The sequence below is a fragment of the Hippoglossus hippoglossus genome, chromosome 24 (assembly GCF_009819705.1).
Source record: "Hippoglossus hippoglossus isolate fHipHip1 chromosome 24, fHipHip1.pri, whole genome shotgun sequence".
NCBI classification, from domain to species: Eukaryota; Metazoa; Chordata; class Actinopteri; order Pleuronectiformes; family Pleuronectidae; genus Hippoglossus; species Hippoglossus hippoglossus.
In genome coordinates, this window is record NC_047174.1 from 9,616,106 (window position 1) to 9,632,714 (window position 16,609).

General features: G+C 42.8%; 1 protein-coding gene across 2 annotated transcripts; it reads left to right on the forward strand.

Moving 5' to 3' along the window:
* The first annotated feature begins 503 nt into the window (after positions 1-503).
* Positions 504-11,988, forward strand: LOC117758246 (jun dimerization protein 2-like). 2 transcript variants are annotated; one of them, XM_034579764.1, is made up of 5 exons: positions 504-671; positions 2,652-2,704; positions 9,974-10,188; positions 10,556-10,660; positions 10,913-11,988. In XM_034579764.1, exons 3-5 carry the CDS (start codon positions 9,994-9,996, stop codon positions 11,102-11,104), a joined length of 492 nt encoding a protein of 163 aa, XP_034435655.1. In that variant the 5' UTR covers positions 504-671; positions 2,652-2,704; positions 9,974-9,993; the 3' UTR covers positions 11,105-11,988. The 2 variants fall into 2 exon arrangements, with proteins under 2 accessions (XP_034435655.1, XP_034435654.1); XM_034579763.1 differs by having other exon boundaries at positions 505-671; positions 9,971-10,188.
* Positions 11,989-16,609: the final 4,621 nt, after the last annotated feature.

Here is a 16,609-nt window from a genome sequence, read left to right on the forward strand (position 1 = left end):
GACTGCTGGGTTTTGGCGGATGTACACGTTCTGCCATGGAAATAAATGACAAAAACAAACCAAACAAAACAAAAAAAACACATAGCAACTTGTGAGGAGGGGTCACAAGCAGGGCCCTGATCTGTGTGAGGGGTCACAAGCCCCCCAAAAAAGATGATCACAATACTGCATCACAGGCTATAAATAAGTGGTTGTAAGCATTTTATTGTTGCCGAGGGCTCTACTTTCTCAAAGAGGTTAGATTAGAAAACAACTGATGGTGTGTGTGTGTGTGTTTACATCCATCACTTTATTTATTCCATGTGTGTGTGTGTGTGTCCCTCAGATGAAACTTTCCTCTCCTCCAGCCAGTGTGTATGTTTTCTTTTTTTGTGTGTGGTTGCTAGGGGTGGAGCAAGAACAAGCCCAGCGTGTGTGTGTGTGTGTGTGTGTGTGTGTGTGTGTGCGCGCGTGTGTGTGTGTCCCCTCCTCTCTCTCTCTCTCTCTCTCACACAGTATTTTCACCATGCTTACGTCTGGGCCAGCAGTTCCGCATTCCTCAGCCCTCACACACTGGCTCGCTACTTAAACGGGGCTGATGCAACGACTCGGGTTAGTCCCAAAACCCACATCCTGAGTCCCGCACCCTCCCCGCCGCCGCTGCTGCTGCGGAGCTCCTGGACGCCTCTCAGGTAAGCGTGCGTGCTGACTGACGCGATTCCTCGCCATACTTTTTTCCTCCTCTTCTCTGCTTTTATGGTTGTTGTTGTTGTTATTGTTGTTGTCATGCTAGTTGTTAGCTCAGCCCTGCTGCACATTTGCAGATTTCTGTGAGATACTTTCCTCACTGGTTTTATCGGCTTCTTATTTGTTATATATTTAGCAGCAATCACCCGAGTATCTTACTGTCAATGGAAGTGGTTGTGCTTTTTCACTCACTGCCTGTAAGATCAAAAAAAAGAAAAAAAAAAAAGTCTGGGAATCCATTAGTTTTGTAGTTTTTTTTTCCGCGCTCCGCCGCCACAACTGTGAACTACGTTGTTGTTACAACTGTTGTAGCAACTGTCCCGGTTTATTTACAGCGTCGCTAGCCCCCAGTTAGCTTAGTGTCAGTTAGCTTCGGAAGGTATTTCCATCCTCGGGACTTGTTCATGTCAGGGCTGCTAAACAGGAGAAGTGTCGGGTAAGCCCCCATGGAGACGGTTTATGTAACACCACACACGCCTCACTTGTGTTTTTGAAGTGGCTACATGCTAAAGCTAACGTCACTCCGGTGTGCCAAACTCCAGGGGCGGATCTGAGATTTTTGTAAGTCAGGGGGCAGTAAGGGGGGGCCACGATAATATGCCAACGTTGCTACATGTTATTTGAGTGTGTTAACATCAATATAAGAGGGTGTGTTTTTAAGTAAATGGCTGTAAAAAAAAAAAAGTCTGAGGGTTCATTAGTTTTGTAGGAGTCAGTTTTCTCACTGCCACAACTGTTAACTACACTGTTGTTACAACTGTTGTAGCAACTGTCCCGGTTTATTTACAGCGTCGGTAGCCCAGTTAGCTTAGTGTCAGTTAGCTTCGGAAGGTATTTCCATCCTCAGCGTTCTTCATGTCAGTGTTGCTAAACAGGAGAAGTGTTGGTCGGCCTCCATGGAGACGGTTATGTAACACCACATATGCCTCACTCTGTTTTTAAAGTCGCTACATGCTGTATTGATAAAACTAGCAACAGCCCGGTGCCCCAACCTGCAGTGGCAGGTCTCGGATTTTTCTAAATCAGGGGCTGTGATTGACAATTATATAACCAACATCCATGCACTAATTCAGTAACGTGCACATTTAAATCATTCCTTGTTAACTGTTAGGTCTACAGCTTTGAGCAAAGCCACACATCATTGAATATATTTTGAAAGTTGTTCCTTGTTCAAGCTCATTGTATCTTTATAATAATAATAACACAAAGTCATATTTATTGCTAGTATTGTAAGTAGTTCATTTAAAAAAAGACTGCTGACAGTGCAAGGGCAGTTCAGGGGCCAATCACATTTCAACAGGGGGCCAGTGCACCCCTGGCTCCGACTCTGGACTTGCCCCTGGCCAAACCACACTGAGTCTGAAGGGATTTTTAAACTTGATATTTAAAATAAGCATGTAAAGTTTGTGAGAGCTGTTAAGTGATGCTTCATGACTGGACACTTGTGTCAGTGTAATCGGCTACTTCATCCACTTAATGTACCTCTGGAGGAGTAGCTAATGGGCCTTATCAGCTAATTAAAGCTAACAAATCTATTAAAATGTTATCAATCCTAAGCTTAACTTGTAAGTCAATCACTGCATGCAGCTGTTCAAATACCTGATTGACAAATTGTCTTTCATGATGGTTTTGATCCAGAAGTAATAATGTTTTGGGCTGGTGCTAAATTAGTATTATTATTATTTGTATCATCACTTCATCAATCAATTTTGCAGCCAACAAAAAACGGTCCCATCACAATTAGTAAATAGTTTTGAAATAGTCATCAAATAAAGCAGAACATACTCACTGTTGAGAAACAGGAACCTGTGCATGAGCTTGATAATAGATAAACAGTCAAAAGTTTTTCCTACAATCAATTGATCAGGAATAATAATCATAATTCCACTGTGAATAACAAGAATGATGTTATTATCTTCCTACAGCGTCCAAACACGGTTGCATCATTGACAGAAGACGACTGACAAGTTTTCTCTGAGTAAGTACTTAGTTTTTGATTTAGATTGAGTGAATCAGGGATGCTCTCTGGAGTATCACCCTCTTGTCTTGGCACCGCTAAGAATTAATTTACATCACTTAAGTTTCTAGATGAACATCTCGAAACATTAAGTGATGTAAACGAAGGGTGAAATCTATTTGGCAGCTTGTTGAGTGCAGCCAGGAATGTGCACTCAGATCGGCTTGTATCTGTAATCTTTTCCTTGGCCCATCATGCTGCTCATTCTTAGTATATTCAAGATACAAGATACTGGACCAGGGAACCTCTGTGTGTGTAAGCCTCAAATGGGAATTTAATCAGATAAACAGACCTCAGTTTTACAGTCCCTCTTCATCATCACAGCAGTAGTTTGTTTTGGCTGAGCTGTTGTTATGAAAAATATCAGCCTCTTATCCACATCAGGGTCTTTTAAAAGACGCAAGGTTTGTTGTGTAACAGTAACTCTATGTAGACCAGTGGGAGCTCCAGTTATCTGCCCTTGCTGGCCCGAAGGTTAGAGGTCAATCGTGGAATGGGAAATATGACAGGCAGGCATGTGTACGTGTGTGGGTTTGTGACTTGCAAGTTCGTAAGTTCAGTGTTTTCCTACATGGTGTGTGCATGCTCCTCAACTGGTGCAGTGCCTGCTCACACAGGGGAAACTATGTGAGTGTTCTTTATATATATCTACATGTGCATTCCCTTTGTGTCTTGATCTGTGGTTGCGTGTGTCTGAGTGAACAGGCGTATGTAGCGGAGGGTTTAAATGCCCCAGTGCCTGCCCGGGCACATCCGTAGGATGGTTTCTGCTTAAATGGAACGCTGCAGTGGATTAATGGGGAAGGGCTGGCGAGCCGACAAGCAGCGCAGGGCCGACAGGGCTGAGAGGCTGGACGTGGGCGCACAGGGTTTATTTTAAGTAGAAATGCCTTCCAGTGCGTCTCTGGAGAGCTGGAGTTGCCAAGCTGCACCCCACCGCACTGAATAGACAGCAGACGCATTGCAGGCGAGCAAGCCAACTATGCAACAGCTCGGCTCAGTGATACTAATACTAATGCTGGGGGAGCAGCTCCTCACCGCCGTGGGTATCACATTATCAGTATCACATTGTAGTCCCCATAAGCCTTTCCACATGGTTTGTAAAAACAGCGTGTCAAGACAGACTAGATGTACGCTGTGGAAGTAAATACCCAAATGTCCAAAGGTGTAACTGAGAGAGGAGCCATTAAAACCTGTGTTTGTATGAAAAAGGAGCAAAGTAAAAGCTCCTCTTAAGACGCCTGCTCAATTTCGTTTGGACTTGAAGCCAGTTTTGTCTGTTTGCACAAAAAACTGTGTTGTCACTGAAGGTCAACCTAAACACTGACCTCTAGCTCAGAGACTTCACGAGCAACAAAAGCATTGAACCTGAGTACAGTAATCAGAGCAAGCATCTGCTTGACGTGGGGATGAGGAGATCTCGGAGTACAAAGTATGAAACAGCATTCAAGTGACGACCACATGTTACATAATGAAGGTGATTGCTTCACCGGGGGTCATTAGATCAGAACTTCTGTCCTCGGTTGACCAATATCTTACTGTCAGGGATTGCACAGCAACTTAGGTTTGTCATCGCCGTGAACTCCATACATTTGAAATGGCTTATGTCTGCAGTTTGTATTTTGATTCATTTAATCCACGTCTGAGACGAGCCAAAGCTCTGTGCCATGCAAAGTCTAATCCTGACTTACAACACGGAGGAAAATAGTAATATAATAATTCAAGCAGGACCACCCAGATGCAGAATATAGATGTGTGACTGTTTGAACGGCATGGAGCAAGTTGAGCAGGACGACAGCCAAGGATCACATAGTACTGTTTGAATGAAGGCGGCCACAGTCCTCATGCTTTGTGCCTATCTGCAGGTGCTTTGTGTTTGGATTTGCCTATAAATTTCTCATTCTCCAGCTGACGTCTGCAGTAAAACGCAACAGTTGAACTTCCTGCTCTCTTGTGTAATGTCATTGTGAACTGAAGATAACCTCTGCGTGCACTGCACTCCCGCTTTGCTCACCGCTGAGACATCCAGACTGTAATTGTGAGGAGGAATTAAGCTCGATCATCATCATTGATTGTGAGTTGAAATGTTTAAAATTGTGCTGAATTGCTCTGGGAAGGTTTTTCTATTCATCACAAGAGGAATTTCAAAAGGTTCCTTCTATTTGTGGCAGCTGTTGAGCAGATAGGATCGGCCAAAAGAGAAATGAAAGTTGAAACGAACAGAGATCATATTTTCTGTTATGATAATCACTTCCACTCCCACACACAATCACCCTTGAGGTTTAACGGCCAGGGATTACCGCGAAGTGATCAGAACAACGGCCTTTTATTACAGCGTCTCCACTCTTCCCATGCCTGCGTCCTGCCTTGTCACTCCAATGAAAACATAATTAGAGGTCGGAGGAATGCAGATATTTGGACGGTCCTGTCCTCGAGGAAAGTCGGTGCCAACATCCCCGGTTTCCCTCAGAGGATTGAGAAAGACTTGTAAATCAACACGCGGCCGGACTGAATGCAGACGGTAATGATGATGATCGCTGAGACCTTGGCCAGAGATGGAGAGAGTGTGCCTTGGCCCGAGCCCCCGTGCTCATTGTTCATTTTCAGCAAGTTGAAACTGCAGAAGCTATTTGCAAGAGTTTTGCAAGATGCTGGTGTGTGGACCACACAGTGCTTGAATAGTCCGAAACGAAAGCACCCTGATAAAAAGTGGTCAAATAACATGTGAAAAGTGTGCACGTCTTTCCTTTTAATGCCATGATCCAGTGACTTGAAGTTGAGATGAATGGTTGCACAAAAAGTCAACTTCTAAAACAGCAAGAAACGACTCCTTACTTCTGCTTTCAGTCAACAAAATGACTGCACTGCTAGAATTTAGCTGTTAGCGGACTCCCATTTAAAAAGCAACAGTATATAAAGATAATGAGTAGCCTTTGAAATCCCCCCTGTAACCCCCCCCCCCCCCCGTACCTCTCATTCACCGTCTCTATAGGGGAGGAGGATAATAAGGCCTCCAGTCGTGCTGCTGGCGTTTGCTAAGGGGCCGAATTCCTCAGAGCAGCTAATTGCTCTCAGGAATGACTCAGGAAATGGACACATTTTGTCGAGCTGAGGACAGATACAGTGTGCCAGCATAGAAACCAGCGTATTATATATATATATAGGATGCACTGATTGCCTGCACATTTGCGTATAGGAACCCTCACTCTGACACGCTCCCTTCACACACACCTCCAGCTGTCCACAGCTCACATGCAGCCAGATTAGTTTTGGACTGAAGCCAGAACCTGTGCTGACCACGGTTCCTATATTTCATAACTTATACATGACATTTCTGCTCCCCGCCCTTGGCTTCAGCTCGTCTCCTCTCGGTGCGCCCCGAAGAGGCCGCAGTGCCCACATCACCGCTGCTGCTGGGGCTGTGTAGGTGTCTTTGTTTGAGGCCAGCGTGGGCCTAAAAAGCCGCGGCACTGGCTTTTCTGCTCCACTGCAGAAGCACAGTAACCGTGTTGCATCATCAAACACTGACCACTAATCCTCGGCTGCAGGCTGCCACTGCTGCTGACAGGAAACAAAAAATACGCCCGTTTTGAAAAATGTAAAAATCACTTTGACTCATGCTTTTGGGTGTAATTATAACGCATCAGCGAACTTCCCCCTGTGTTGTAGAGATGAGACGTCTTCGGGGTTTCATGACTTGACAGGGTTTTGAATTTGCAAGGGGGATTTTCAGTTGCCTGTGTGGCAGGTTGAAAGAGAGGGGAAAAGATTAAACATAAAACACACTTTCTATTCAATTTAAAACTGAAAGCTAAACTCAAAAGTGAGGCACGTTGAGAGTCTATTATCTTCTTCAACAGCGTGACTATAAATTGTCTGGAACTCACTTTTATGTCTCATAAATGGGAAATCTTTCTTCACACGTCATTTCACCTTTGTTTTGGAGGCCGCTGGCAAAGCTACTATGCTGAGGCTTTTTGATTTATGTGATCTGATGTCATGCAGACAAATATGAGGTTCATGCTCTGAAGTAGACGTCTGCATGTGTGCGTGTGGCAAGGTCTGGACTCGGCCGCATGTTTCAACAGGCCTCGGCGAGGAAGGACCCCATTCCTCGCCGTGCGTCTGAACGTGAGCCTAACAGACATAGAGTTAGATTATTCCTGATTTGACTTATTTTTCCAGTGTCAGTTTTCATCTAAAGAAAAAAAAAAAATGCTGTTTGTCCAGGACGGAGCCTAATCCAAGCCTGTGTACCCGTCCTCGGTGTCTGGCCAGCTTGGATATTGGACTCCATTTTGGCTCTGAAAGCGATTCGCTCAGTCATTCCTAATGGGTGCTTCAGTTCCTGTGGCTGTGTTCTTGGCCCAGGGGTTAGTTTGGATTGCATCTTTCAAATTCCAGTTCAGTTATTGGTGAGCAATGAGCAATATAAGAAAAGAAAAACATGGCATACTCTTTAGTCACATGTCGAGGTCTTGTGCTGTTGTCGGCCAGATTTGGATGCAGCGGGACACATCTGTCACATCTAATAATCACGCCTGGGTTGTTTCTGCAAGTTTGGAGGACGCTGCTTCATCAAGGAGTAGTTAAGTTACTTGAGCCCTACATCTTGTACTGTTGTCTGGCTATATTTTCGCTCTCCCCTGCATGAGCTGCCATATGGTTCGTCTTGTTCTTCGACAGCCTCTCTGCAGAACGAGGAGGCCTTGGCACCTTCCATTCCTCCACCTCTCCCGGGAGATTCAGCAAGAGTGAATTTTGTCTGAGAGAGATTTTTTATACCAGGCCTGTCTTGTTCTTTTCCTCTCCAGTAAAAACAACAGGCTGCTGCCAAGTGCAGCGTAAATGGGGAGTATACATACAGTGAGAGAGGGAAAGGGAGGGAGAGAAAGAGGAAGAGAGGAAGGGAGGGGGTCATTTGGGATTTAAATAATAAAATGCCTCATTGGACACTGGCTCCACACACCAACTTGTCCTTGGAGCGAATAAATCACAGACTGGAGTTGGTGGAGAACAGGTCAAGAGGAGTGCAGAGATTCGCTGAAAGACTTTTGACTGGACATGTATAGCATCTAAACTTTTAATTTCATTCAGAAAAGAACGTTAGATCCATATAAAGCTAGAATGATACTTCTACCAAAGTCCACTTTAATTCCATCCATCCACACCAAATGTCAAACACTCATAGATATCAGTCCCCTAAATATGGATGACTATTGTTATCAAGATCTACTTAGTATTGGTTTTTTTTTTTTAAATCACAAAACTTTAAAAAATCTCCAGCCTATCTCGCAATTCCGTCTGGAAATCCGTTCAGTAGTTTTTGAGTTATCCTTCATACTAAGAGACAAACACTGACCAAAACCTAATCTCCTTGGCAAAACAACTGTTTGTTATTGAACATCTGCCTCAGACAAAATGTATTTTACTGTTACATTTAGTCTGAATGCAGATGATGCAGTATAAGGAAGCATTTGAAAAGAAGTGTGAGACTCAGAGGCCGCACCATCCACATCCAGTAAAGTGAGCTGATCTGGTGTCTGCCATGCACGACAGTAAAGCCCGGTCCAACTGTAAAAACATTTCAAGACCAGCCCATGAGCAGGGTGGAGTGCATTAGAATAGAGTTACATAACTCAGCTTTTTTCATTACCTCCTCTATGGCTTTTGTAATAGAGTGAGTCTTTCACCCTTGCTGTAAAAAAAAAAAAAAGGAGCAAAGAAAGAAAAACTCGGGTATAACTTACAATACAGTCGGGCCTGTCAGCCAGTCACCCACCAGCGAAGTCAGCTGTTTTTTTCGCAGCACCTCCTCACAATACACGTCTTTGTTGGGTTCATATGAGAGAGGCTTTGTTCGGCCTGTGCCCAACCTGTAGAAGTTCAGCTCCGGTTGAATATACTCAGGGGGCAAATGTGAGTTAAGCTGTTAAAATAGAAGTCACACTGATGTCGTCTTGTTTTAAAAACTCGCTTTGGTTTTGGCCGGTTATTCTAGCCGAGCCTCTGTCAACGTGCCAGAGTCAGTGAGGCATCAGTCGCTCTGTTGTATCCGTCAAGCAGGAGCTTTGTCAAAATCACTGCAGCATTTCCTCAGCAGAAAATATGAAGTGACAGCTGAGGGTTGGCCTCTATTACCCAGACTTTACCCGTTTAGCTTTCGCACTTTTTTTTGACTTGTATTTATTTTTCTACATAGTCAGCGCACAGTCAATGAAATCAAATGTATTTGTCAGACTTTCTGAAAATCCTCCTTTCTCACTCTGCCTCTCCTCAGAGATCTCAGGGATGGGCAGGGTAGAGTCGGCTCATGTTACGCTGTTCCCATCTGTAACATTTGTTTTTTATTTGGCCATCAGGAGTTTTCCAACTGTCGGTCTTACAGTAATTAGAGAGACGTCTTAATTCTCTAGCCACTTCCTCTAGGCCTGCACAGGCTCTGCCCCTCATTCCTCCATGATTACATTAAAAAAAAGTTTTAAAAGTTGCTGTGGTCAGAGCCTCTGAACCAGCCCAAAATTGTTGAAAGAGGGTGGCGGTGGAATGCATGAGTGTTACCCTCTGTCTCCTCTGAAAGGACCGAACGAACGTTCAGAACGAAAACCCCTCTGTGTTAATCATCAGAAGCCTCAAGTGTGGAGGATCATGCTCGGCCCGTGCGAAGCTCCACAGATGAGTGTGTCGCTGCTGACGGTGTGAAGTTTGTGTTTTCACTGGCTGCTGACTCAGAAGATAACACAGCTGTCAAAGCTGTCAACGTTTGAATGCATTCTTGGAAAAAGCAACCTGTGTTTAGAGAGATGTTTGACGACAAGAGCTGAAGACAATGAATTAATCTTATTCTGGTGGAATTCCAACACTGAAACTTCAGAATAAAGATAAAAGAAACTGTCGGACGGATGCAGCGTGATAGAGGAAGGAGGGTGTAAATGTGCAGCTCATGTTACCAAGAGATAAATAGTTTTTGACTTATGGGATCCAGGTGTTGAACTGCACATACTCTGCAGGTTTCTCGACTACATTTCACATAGTGAAAGGTGAATTAATTGGATATTTTAGGCTGGAGTGCAACAAAAACTAGAATAATTTTAAGCTCTCCAGTACTAAAAATTTTGCTTTGAATTTTCACAGTCAGCAAATTCTTTTATACTTGATCCTCTCGTCCTAATCATTCCCATTCTTTCTTTTTTCTCTCTCTCTCTCTCTGCCTGTCTCTCCCCACAGCAGCGGTGGTCGCCGGGTCGGACATGATGCCGGGACAGATACCTGACCCTTCGCTGGCGGCGGGCTCCCTGCCCAGCCTTGGCCCGCTGGCGGGCATCTCGGCCACCACGCTCACCGATCAACTCAAGCTGGCTGACTTCCGCCAGCTGGGCACCATGTTGTCCCCACTGCACTTCCTGGGGCGGCTGGGAAAGAGGCCGCTGGCCATCAAGACGGAGGTGAGAAGGAAGAGGAAAGAGGAGAAAAGGGGAAATGGTGCAGAAGTTAGGGTGTGTGAACGACACATCGAGTCAGAGAGCAGAAACAAGAAGCTGCATATCAAGATTTTTATCATTTATAATATATCATTTCAAATATCACTCTGACATATTTTACACTATATTTGATATCTAAAGTGAAAGAATAAGAAGGAAACAAATACAGTGCAGTATAAGACTGTGGCCCCTCTATTGTTTAAAAGAAGATTGACTGTAAAAGTTGCACAAATCATCAAGGAGATGGAAAGTAAAGGTTGTAGAATAGTGTAACTTAAGGTAAAGTAATTATCAGATTTTATTCGAATAATGTTTGTCTTTGTGTTTACAGATGGATGAAGACGATGACAGGAGAAAACGGAGACGAGAGAAAAACAAAGTCGCAGCAGCGCGCTGCCGAAACAAAAAGAAGGAACGGACTGACTTCCTTCAGAGGGTGAGATCATGACGCAGCACTGATCAGCAGAAGTCGAGCAGCAGAGAATAGACTGATTCAAGTTAACCTGAGCTGCCAATTCACGTTTCAACAATTCAAACCTATCCTGAGCAAACACAATATGGCTAATTCAAGCCTGGTTTAACTATCACGCACAACTTAAAGTTCTTGTAAATTTTTTGATAAAAATACAAGTGTCAGGTGTAAGATACTGAACTGTTTATTTATCTATAATTCAACATCTCTGTCCAGGAATCGGAGCGTCTGGAGATGGTGAACTCGGACCTGAAGGCCCAGATCGAGGAGCTCCGAATGGAGAGGCAGCAGCTAATGGTGATGCTCAACCTCCACCGGCCCACCTGCATCGTGAGGACCGACAGCGTGAAGACGCCTGAGGGCGAGGCCAACCCCCTGCTGGAGCAGCTGTCCAGCGACGACAACTGAAACCTGGGAAACCAGGGACGCCGTGTCCCTGTGGCCCAACCTTGCACCGCCATGGCAGCCATTCAAATGAAAAACATAACTGGCAATACATTTCTAAATAAGCACTTGAGCTCCGAGCTGGAGACTTTTGGAGACTCTGCCCGAGGACCTGGGGTTTGCAGGGCGTCCTCAGTACTGCTACAAGAGCTGGCTCTGTCCATCGGACGACTGGAAACACCCGGTTTCATCTCCGCATCGAGAGCAGCTCACTGCACTGTGCCTAGTTGTTGCCATCTCTACATAAAGGGACCAATCTAAACCATAGAGTGTAACTGGAAACAACACTGAGGAAACACACTAATATCAACATGGTGCTCTGTTACAAAAGCCCTGAGTGAAAGGTGTGCCGTTGTTTCTGTGCAGAGGCCCACAAAGACTCTGTAGTTTTCCTTTGTATGCTAGCCGAAATATACAGGAGTAGAGTTTGTAGGATAAAGTACACAATACAAGTGTGGACAGAGTGGAGGTTGTATGTTTTTGTAATGTTGATTTCTATACCCTGCCTTGACGACGGCAGATACCGGTTGATCCGATTTGTGGTGACGCTGGCGTCATGAAAAGCACATATACACGAAAAATGTTTACACCCTTGTTGTTTTTTTTGGGACTGTTGTCTGTCCATTATTGTACTTGTTTTATACTGCTTTGTATACGTAAACATATATGAAATGCTCCTTAATCACTTGATGTGATTGGTCTTTTTCAATCTTTCCAGTCTGTCTCTGTCACGTCGCGCTGTCAAACAGCTGTGAAAACAAGCAGCTCAGCAGTATTTCAACGTCTGTATCTGCGATGTACGACTCTGTTATCCTGAATAGATTAAATTTATTTTCTAACTACAAGAACGAACACGACTCGTCTGTCTGAGATTTCTCCGTTGAAATTTATTAAAGTCATTGTGTTAGTTCCTCTGCGTCATGACACCAAAAGTATTAAATGACAAAAGTTGTGCAATCCAGTTTTCGCTCACCCGAGGCACTGAGCAAAAGATTTACTTTCATTTGCAAAAATTGGAAAAGGTCATTGGTGCTTTTTATTTCTTCCGGGCTCGGGTATCGCAGCAGATTTATCTCCGATCTGCAGTCAGAACACACAGCTACTGAGCTTTTAACTGAATTTATTTTTATCGTATTTATTTAAGATTTTCTTACCTTGTTAAATTCTGCCCAAAGGCTTTCCCCTGACAAATGTTATGAAACGATGGTTGAACTTTTTATTTCACTTCTCCTTTATACGTCTTGATCTTTGGTTTTTACTGAAACACAAGAACACTTTGTACCACTGCTCTTGTATAAGAGTTATTATTATAACGTAACACAACACCAGTCAGATTGTTGCCGAAGGAGGAAACAACAACACCTCACAGCGATTGACATTTAAGTAAAGATTAAAAAAACGCCACCATAGAGACGAGTCATGACCTTTAAAAAAAACACTTTTGATTTCTCAATTTCACACTTAATACTTACACTGGATCCTGATGATCTCTGATTACTCCTCCAAGGAGGTTAGGTTTTCATCTGTGTTTGTTTTTTATTTAGCAGGATTATGCAAAAACTACAAGATGGATTTTCACGAAGACTCAAAGAAGAAACCATTACATTGTGGTATGGACCTGGATCGGGCGCAGATTGAGAGATTTTGACATCTTTGGCGAATTTCTCAAGAAATAAATCAGGCATGTGTGGAGAACTAATAACTGTGAACAGGTGGAAGTTCGTGCAGATGTGGATATCATGAAATCGCAGATTTTGTGAATCAAAATAAATATTGTTTTAGGGAGTTATCCAACTGTATCAGAATGAATATATATATTTTCATATTTAATATGAGCAGTTTGCAGAACCTTTCTGTGTATGTGGCTTTTGTATTTGATCTCAATATGCAAACATACTAATATACATACATCGATGTAGAAATCCCACAATGGGGATAATGTGGCCAATCAGCCTTAGTATGTGCTCTCTGCCGTCTGGTTTATATATAAAGTTCATATTCATTTTTTCATGAAAACATGATCAATACTAATTTGTTAGGATTTGTTAACAACTTGATAAATTAATAATGATGAAAAAAGTCAATGAATAAATATATGACTTTTGCCATAATGTTCTTTAAGACACCAAAAGAAGGAGGCCTCAATAAACTGTATCGTAAGACTATGAAATGATTTCATAAAAAATTGAATTAACCCCTAATAAACCGTATTAGTATTAACACTTTACGGTCAACAGCTCCCTCTACTGGACATTTTGTGAACTACACGGTCTGCTTCAGCTCCGACAAATCAGTTAATCTTCACACATTGTGATCGAACCCTCTGATTGGTTCGTTATCAGCTATTGGAAAACTAATGTTATTGATAATTTGTCCATATTTTATTCTGTTAATGTTTCGATGCTCTTTAAAGGTTAAACTCCCGGACAACGTTAGTTTTTTTTATCCCAGTTAATGTCCATTTAAAGGCCAGAGTGTCAGTAAATATAATTTCTATATAGTTGTTTTTTTTCAACAGTTGCCTTTCATCGTTAAATTAACAGCAAATCGTCAGTGGCCAATGTCTGTCCTGAAATGTCTGTGCACCTTTAAACGACATATAAACACAGTGTATCTGTCATTAAAAGTGGTTCCATGGTGTATTTCTGCAGCAGGTCAGTGGACTCACCTCGTCTCAGTCACTGGATCAGCTGGAGGTCAGTGTAACTCTGCAGCTCCACCAGGTGGAAGATCAGCAGCAGTCGTCGGATCACACAGTCCTGTCCACAGGCTGAGGCTGAGCAGCAGGAGACCTCCACCCAGGACAGTGGTGCAGAGTGGGACACATCTGGAGACGGATGGTGGGTGAAAATGACCACACGGTTTAACTATGTTTCTCAGAGGAGCTCAGACCTCCACCAAGGCCCAACAGGCCTTTTAAATCCAACCAAGCTGCACCAAATTTCACACACTCATAGAAATCAGTCCCTTAAATATGCCTGTTTTTCTTTTTCATCAAGAGCAGCTGATTATTCAAACTGAAAATGTCCAAGAACCAAAATATCTCCACATGTTAAAAAAAGTGAAGGAAAATCCCCTGATACAGATCCTTCCACCAAGTGTCATCGTGATCCATCCAGTAGTTTGTGTGTAATCTTGTGTACATAAAAACAACAACAAACAAATTGACAGGGGAGTTTACCTCCTCAGAGGTTATGATGACGGATGCTTTGTCTTTAAACACCTCACCTCTTCTCTCCAGGGCATCTACAGGAGAAGTGAATAGTTTTAAACACACTCCAGCCCCGAGGGGGACAGGCTATTTAATGGAGATGCTTCAAACCAACAGCAGCATTCAGAGTCTGGTAACTACTCTAACTCTCATCAGTTTTAAACTTACTTACATGTAAAGTATAGATAAAACCCTCTCATCTGCAAGAGTCACTAAAACAGATCTATTTATATTACATTCATCTTTTTTTAAATCTCCAAAACAACTGAATGTTTTTACTTCAGAATCTTTCCAACAACCAGCTGCACCCTAACAGACAATAATTACATCAAATCCATCAAACTCTCAAGTGAGCAAGTCTTTTACCTCTCAAGACTTTTTTTGTAACTAATCACCACTGTGATTAAGTAGATATTTAAAAGTGCAAGTTACCCCTTATTTAATTATATTAATTTGAAATGATTTACCTTTATTCCCATAGGAAATGGTTTCGATGATTCTGCTGCCAGATGCTTGGCTGATGTGGTGTCAGCAACAGGTTGATCAGGAAGTTTGACAAGAACTGCACAGCCACTATAATCTACAGGTCAATGAAGGATCAGGTCAGTGTGGACAGTCTTAAACATTAGGAAGAAAACTTGCTTTTCCACTGAACCCCAGTCTAACCCTGCAGATTATTACACCACTGTTCCCTCCATGGGTTTGTTTGTCAGCAACATTACGCAAAAATTAACAAACAGATTTCCGTGAAACTTGGTGGAATGTCGGGACACAGGCCGAGAAATAATTCTGAACATTTTGGTGTGTCGAAACAAAGGGACAGATCCAGAAATACTTTTTAAAAACATTTTATTTTTGATATTTTCACCAATTTCTCCACGGATAATTCATGGATCCTAATGAAATATAACTCCTAACTATTTAGCTAACTGATATTTATGAGTGTTTGCAATTTGGTACAAATCCAAATGAAATTCCAGATTTAGTGAATTTAAATGTGGTTTCACAAAGGGACTGTTGGGCCTTGGCGCTCCACTGAGTGACATTCTAGTTCCAGATTTATTATCATGAGGGTTGAAAGCCTTGATACATATTTCATGCTACTTTGGTTTAGTGGGAAAACACATTTTTTTGTAGAGCAGGAAAAAAGAGCGACAAACAGATGTTGTGCAGATGTTTTCTCTCCTTTTAAATTACAGTGAAGTGATTTAATCACTTGATACCACACAAATCACCCATAACCATTTAGGAACTTGAGTTAAATGTCACGCATGAATGTAATTCTGACTTTGTATTTTGGCCGTTTCTCTTTGTTGCAGTCGGTTTGCTGAGCCGTCATAGAAACAGACTCAGAGCAGCTGGACACAATATGACAGATCTGACGTCTTCAGATGAAAGTTTCAAGTCATTATTCATATCTTAATGTTCTTCATCTGCACAATTACTTTTGTAAACCAGCACAACTCTCACAACAGTACAAATAAAAAGATATGTCAGTGCCCATGAGGAGGGACTGACATCACAACCGCCCCCCCCCCCCCTGTGCTTCTCAACCCAACCCACTCGTGTCCAGTGTGAACACTTGAACCTCTGACACCCACCAGCTGCACCCACCTCAGCTCTGCCAGCTGTGTGTGCGGCCGGGGGCCACGGGGGCCACGGGGGCCACAGCCTCCTCCGCTCCATCCAAAAATAATCTTCAGGTATGAGGGGAGAACAAGAGGAGGAAGAAGAAGGGAGCTGGCGTCCACATCAAAGGGCCGAGAAGAGGAGAAGAATAGGGCCAGATGCAGGCTGCTTGTTTCGGCCTGTAAAGGAAACGGCACAGTTATGAATATGCATGTCAGCAACATTTATGCAGGCCCAGCACAGCAGGATTATTAATCTCAAGGTGTGAGATCCAACAGTGCCATCATCTGACAATGACATGGTATGACATGATACACCATTTCATATGCATACATTCTTTGTGTCGTGAGTAAACAGCTTAACACGATGATATCATTGGTAAAATAGAACATTTTAAAACCAAAATCCAATGTCAGTTAGTTAGCCACATCACAGCTGAGCAAAAACTACTGAGCATATTTCCACAAAACGATGGGACATGGGCCTAGAAAGAAATTATGAATTTGACAAAGTAGCAGATCCAGGATTTTCTTTGATACTTTTGATAACATTGGGAGAAAGGGTGTTTTTTAAAAAATGTATATTTATACAGACTTCCCAGGAAATAATTAATGGATCTTTATATTAAA

Bases quoted from the DNA above. Each gene is read 5' to 3' on its own strand.
- LOC117758246 (XM_034579764.1), top strand. From the start codon at position 9,994: ATGATGCCGGGACAGATACCTGACCCTTCGCTGGCGGCGGGCTCCCTG. The intron at 10,189-10,555 runs GTGAGAAGGAAG...TTGTGTTTACAG, and splicing joins CGCTGGCCATCAAGACGGAG to ATGGATGAAGACGATGACAG. The intron at 10,661-10,912 runs GTGAGATCATGA...ATCTCTGTCCAG, and splicing joins GGACTGACTTCCTTCAGAGG to GAATCGGAGCGTCTGGAGAT.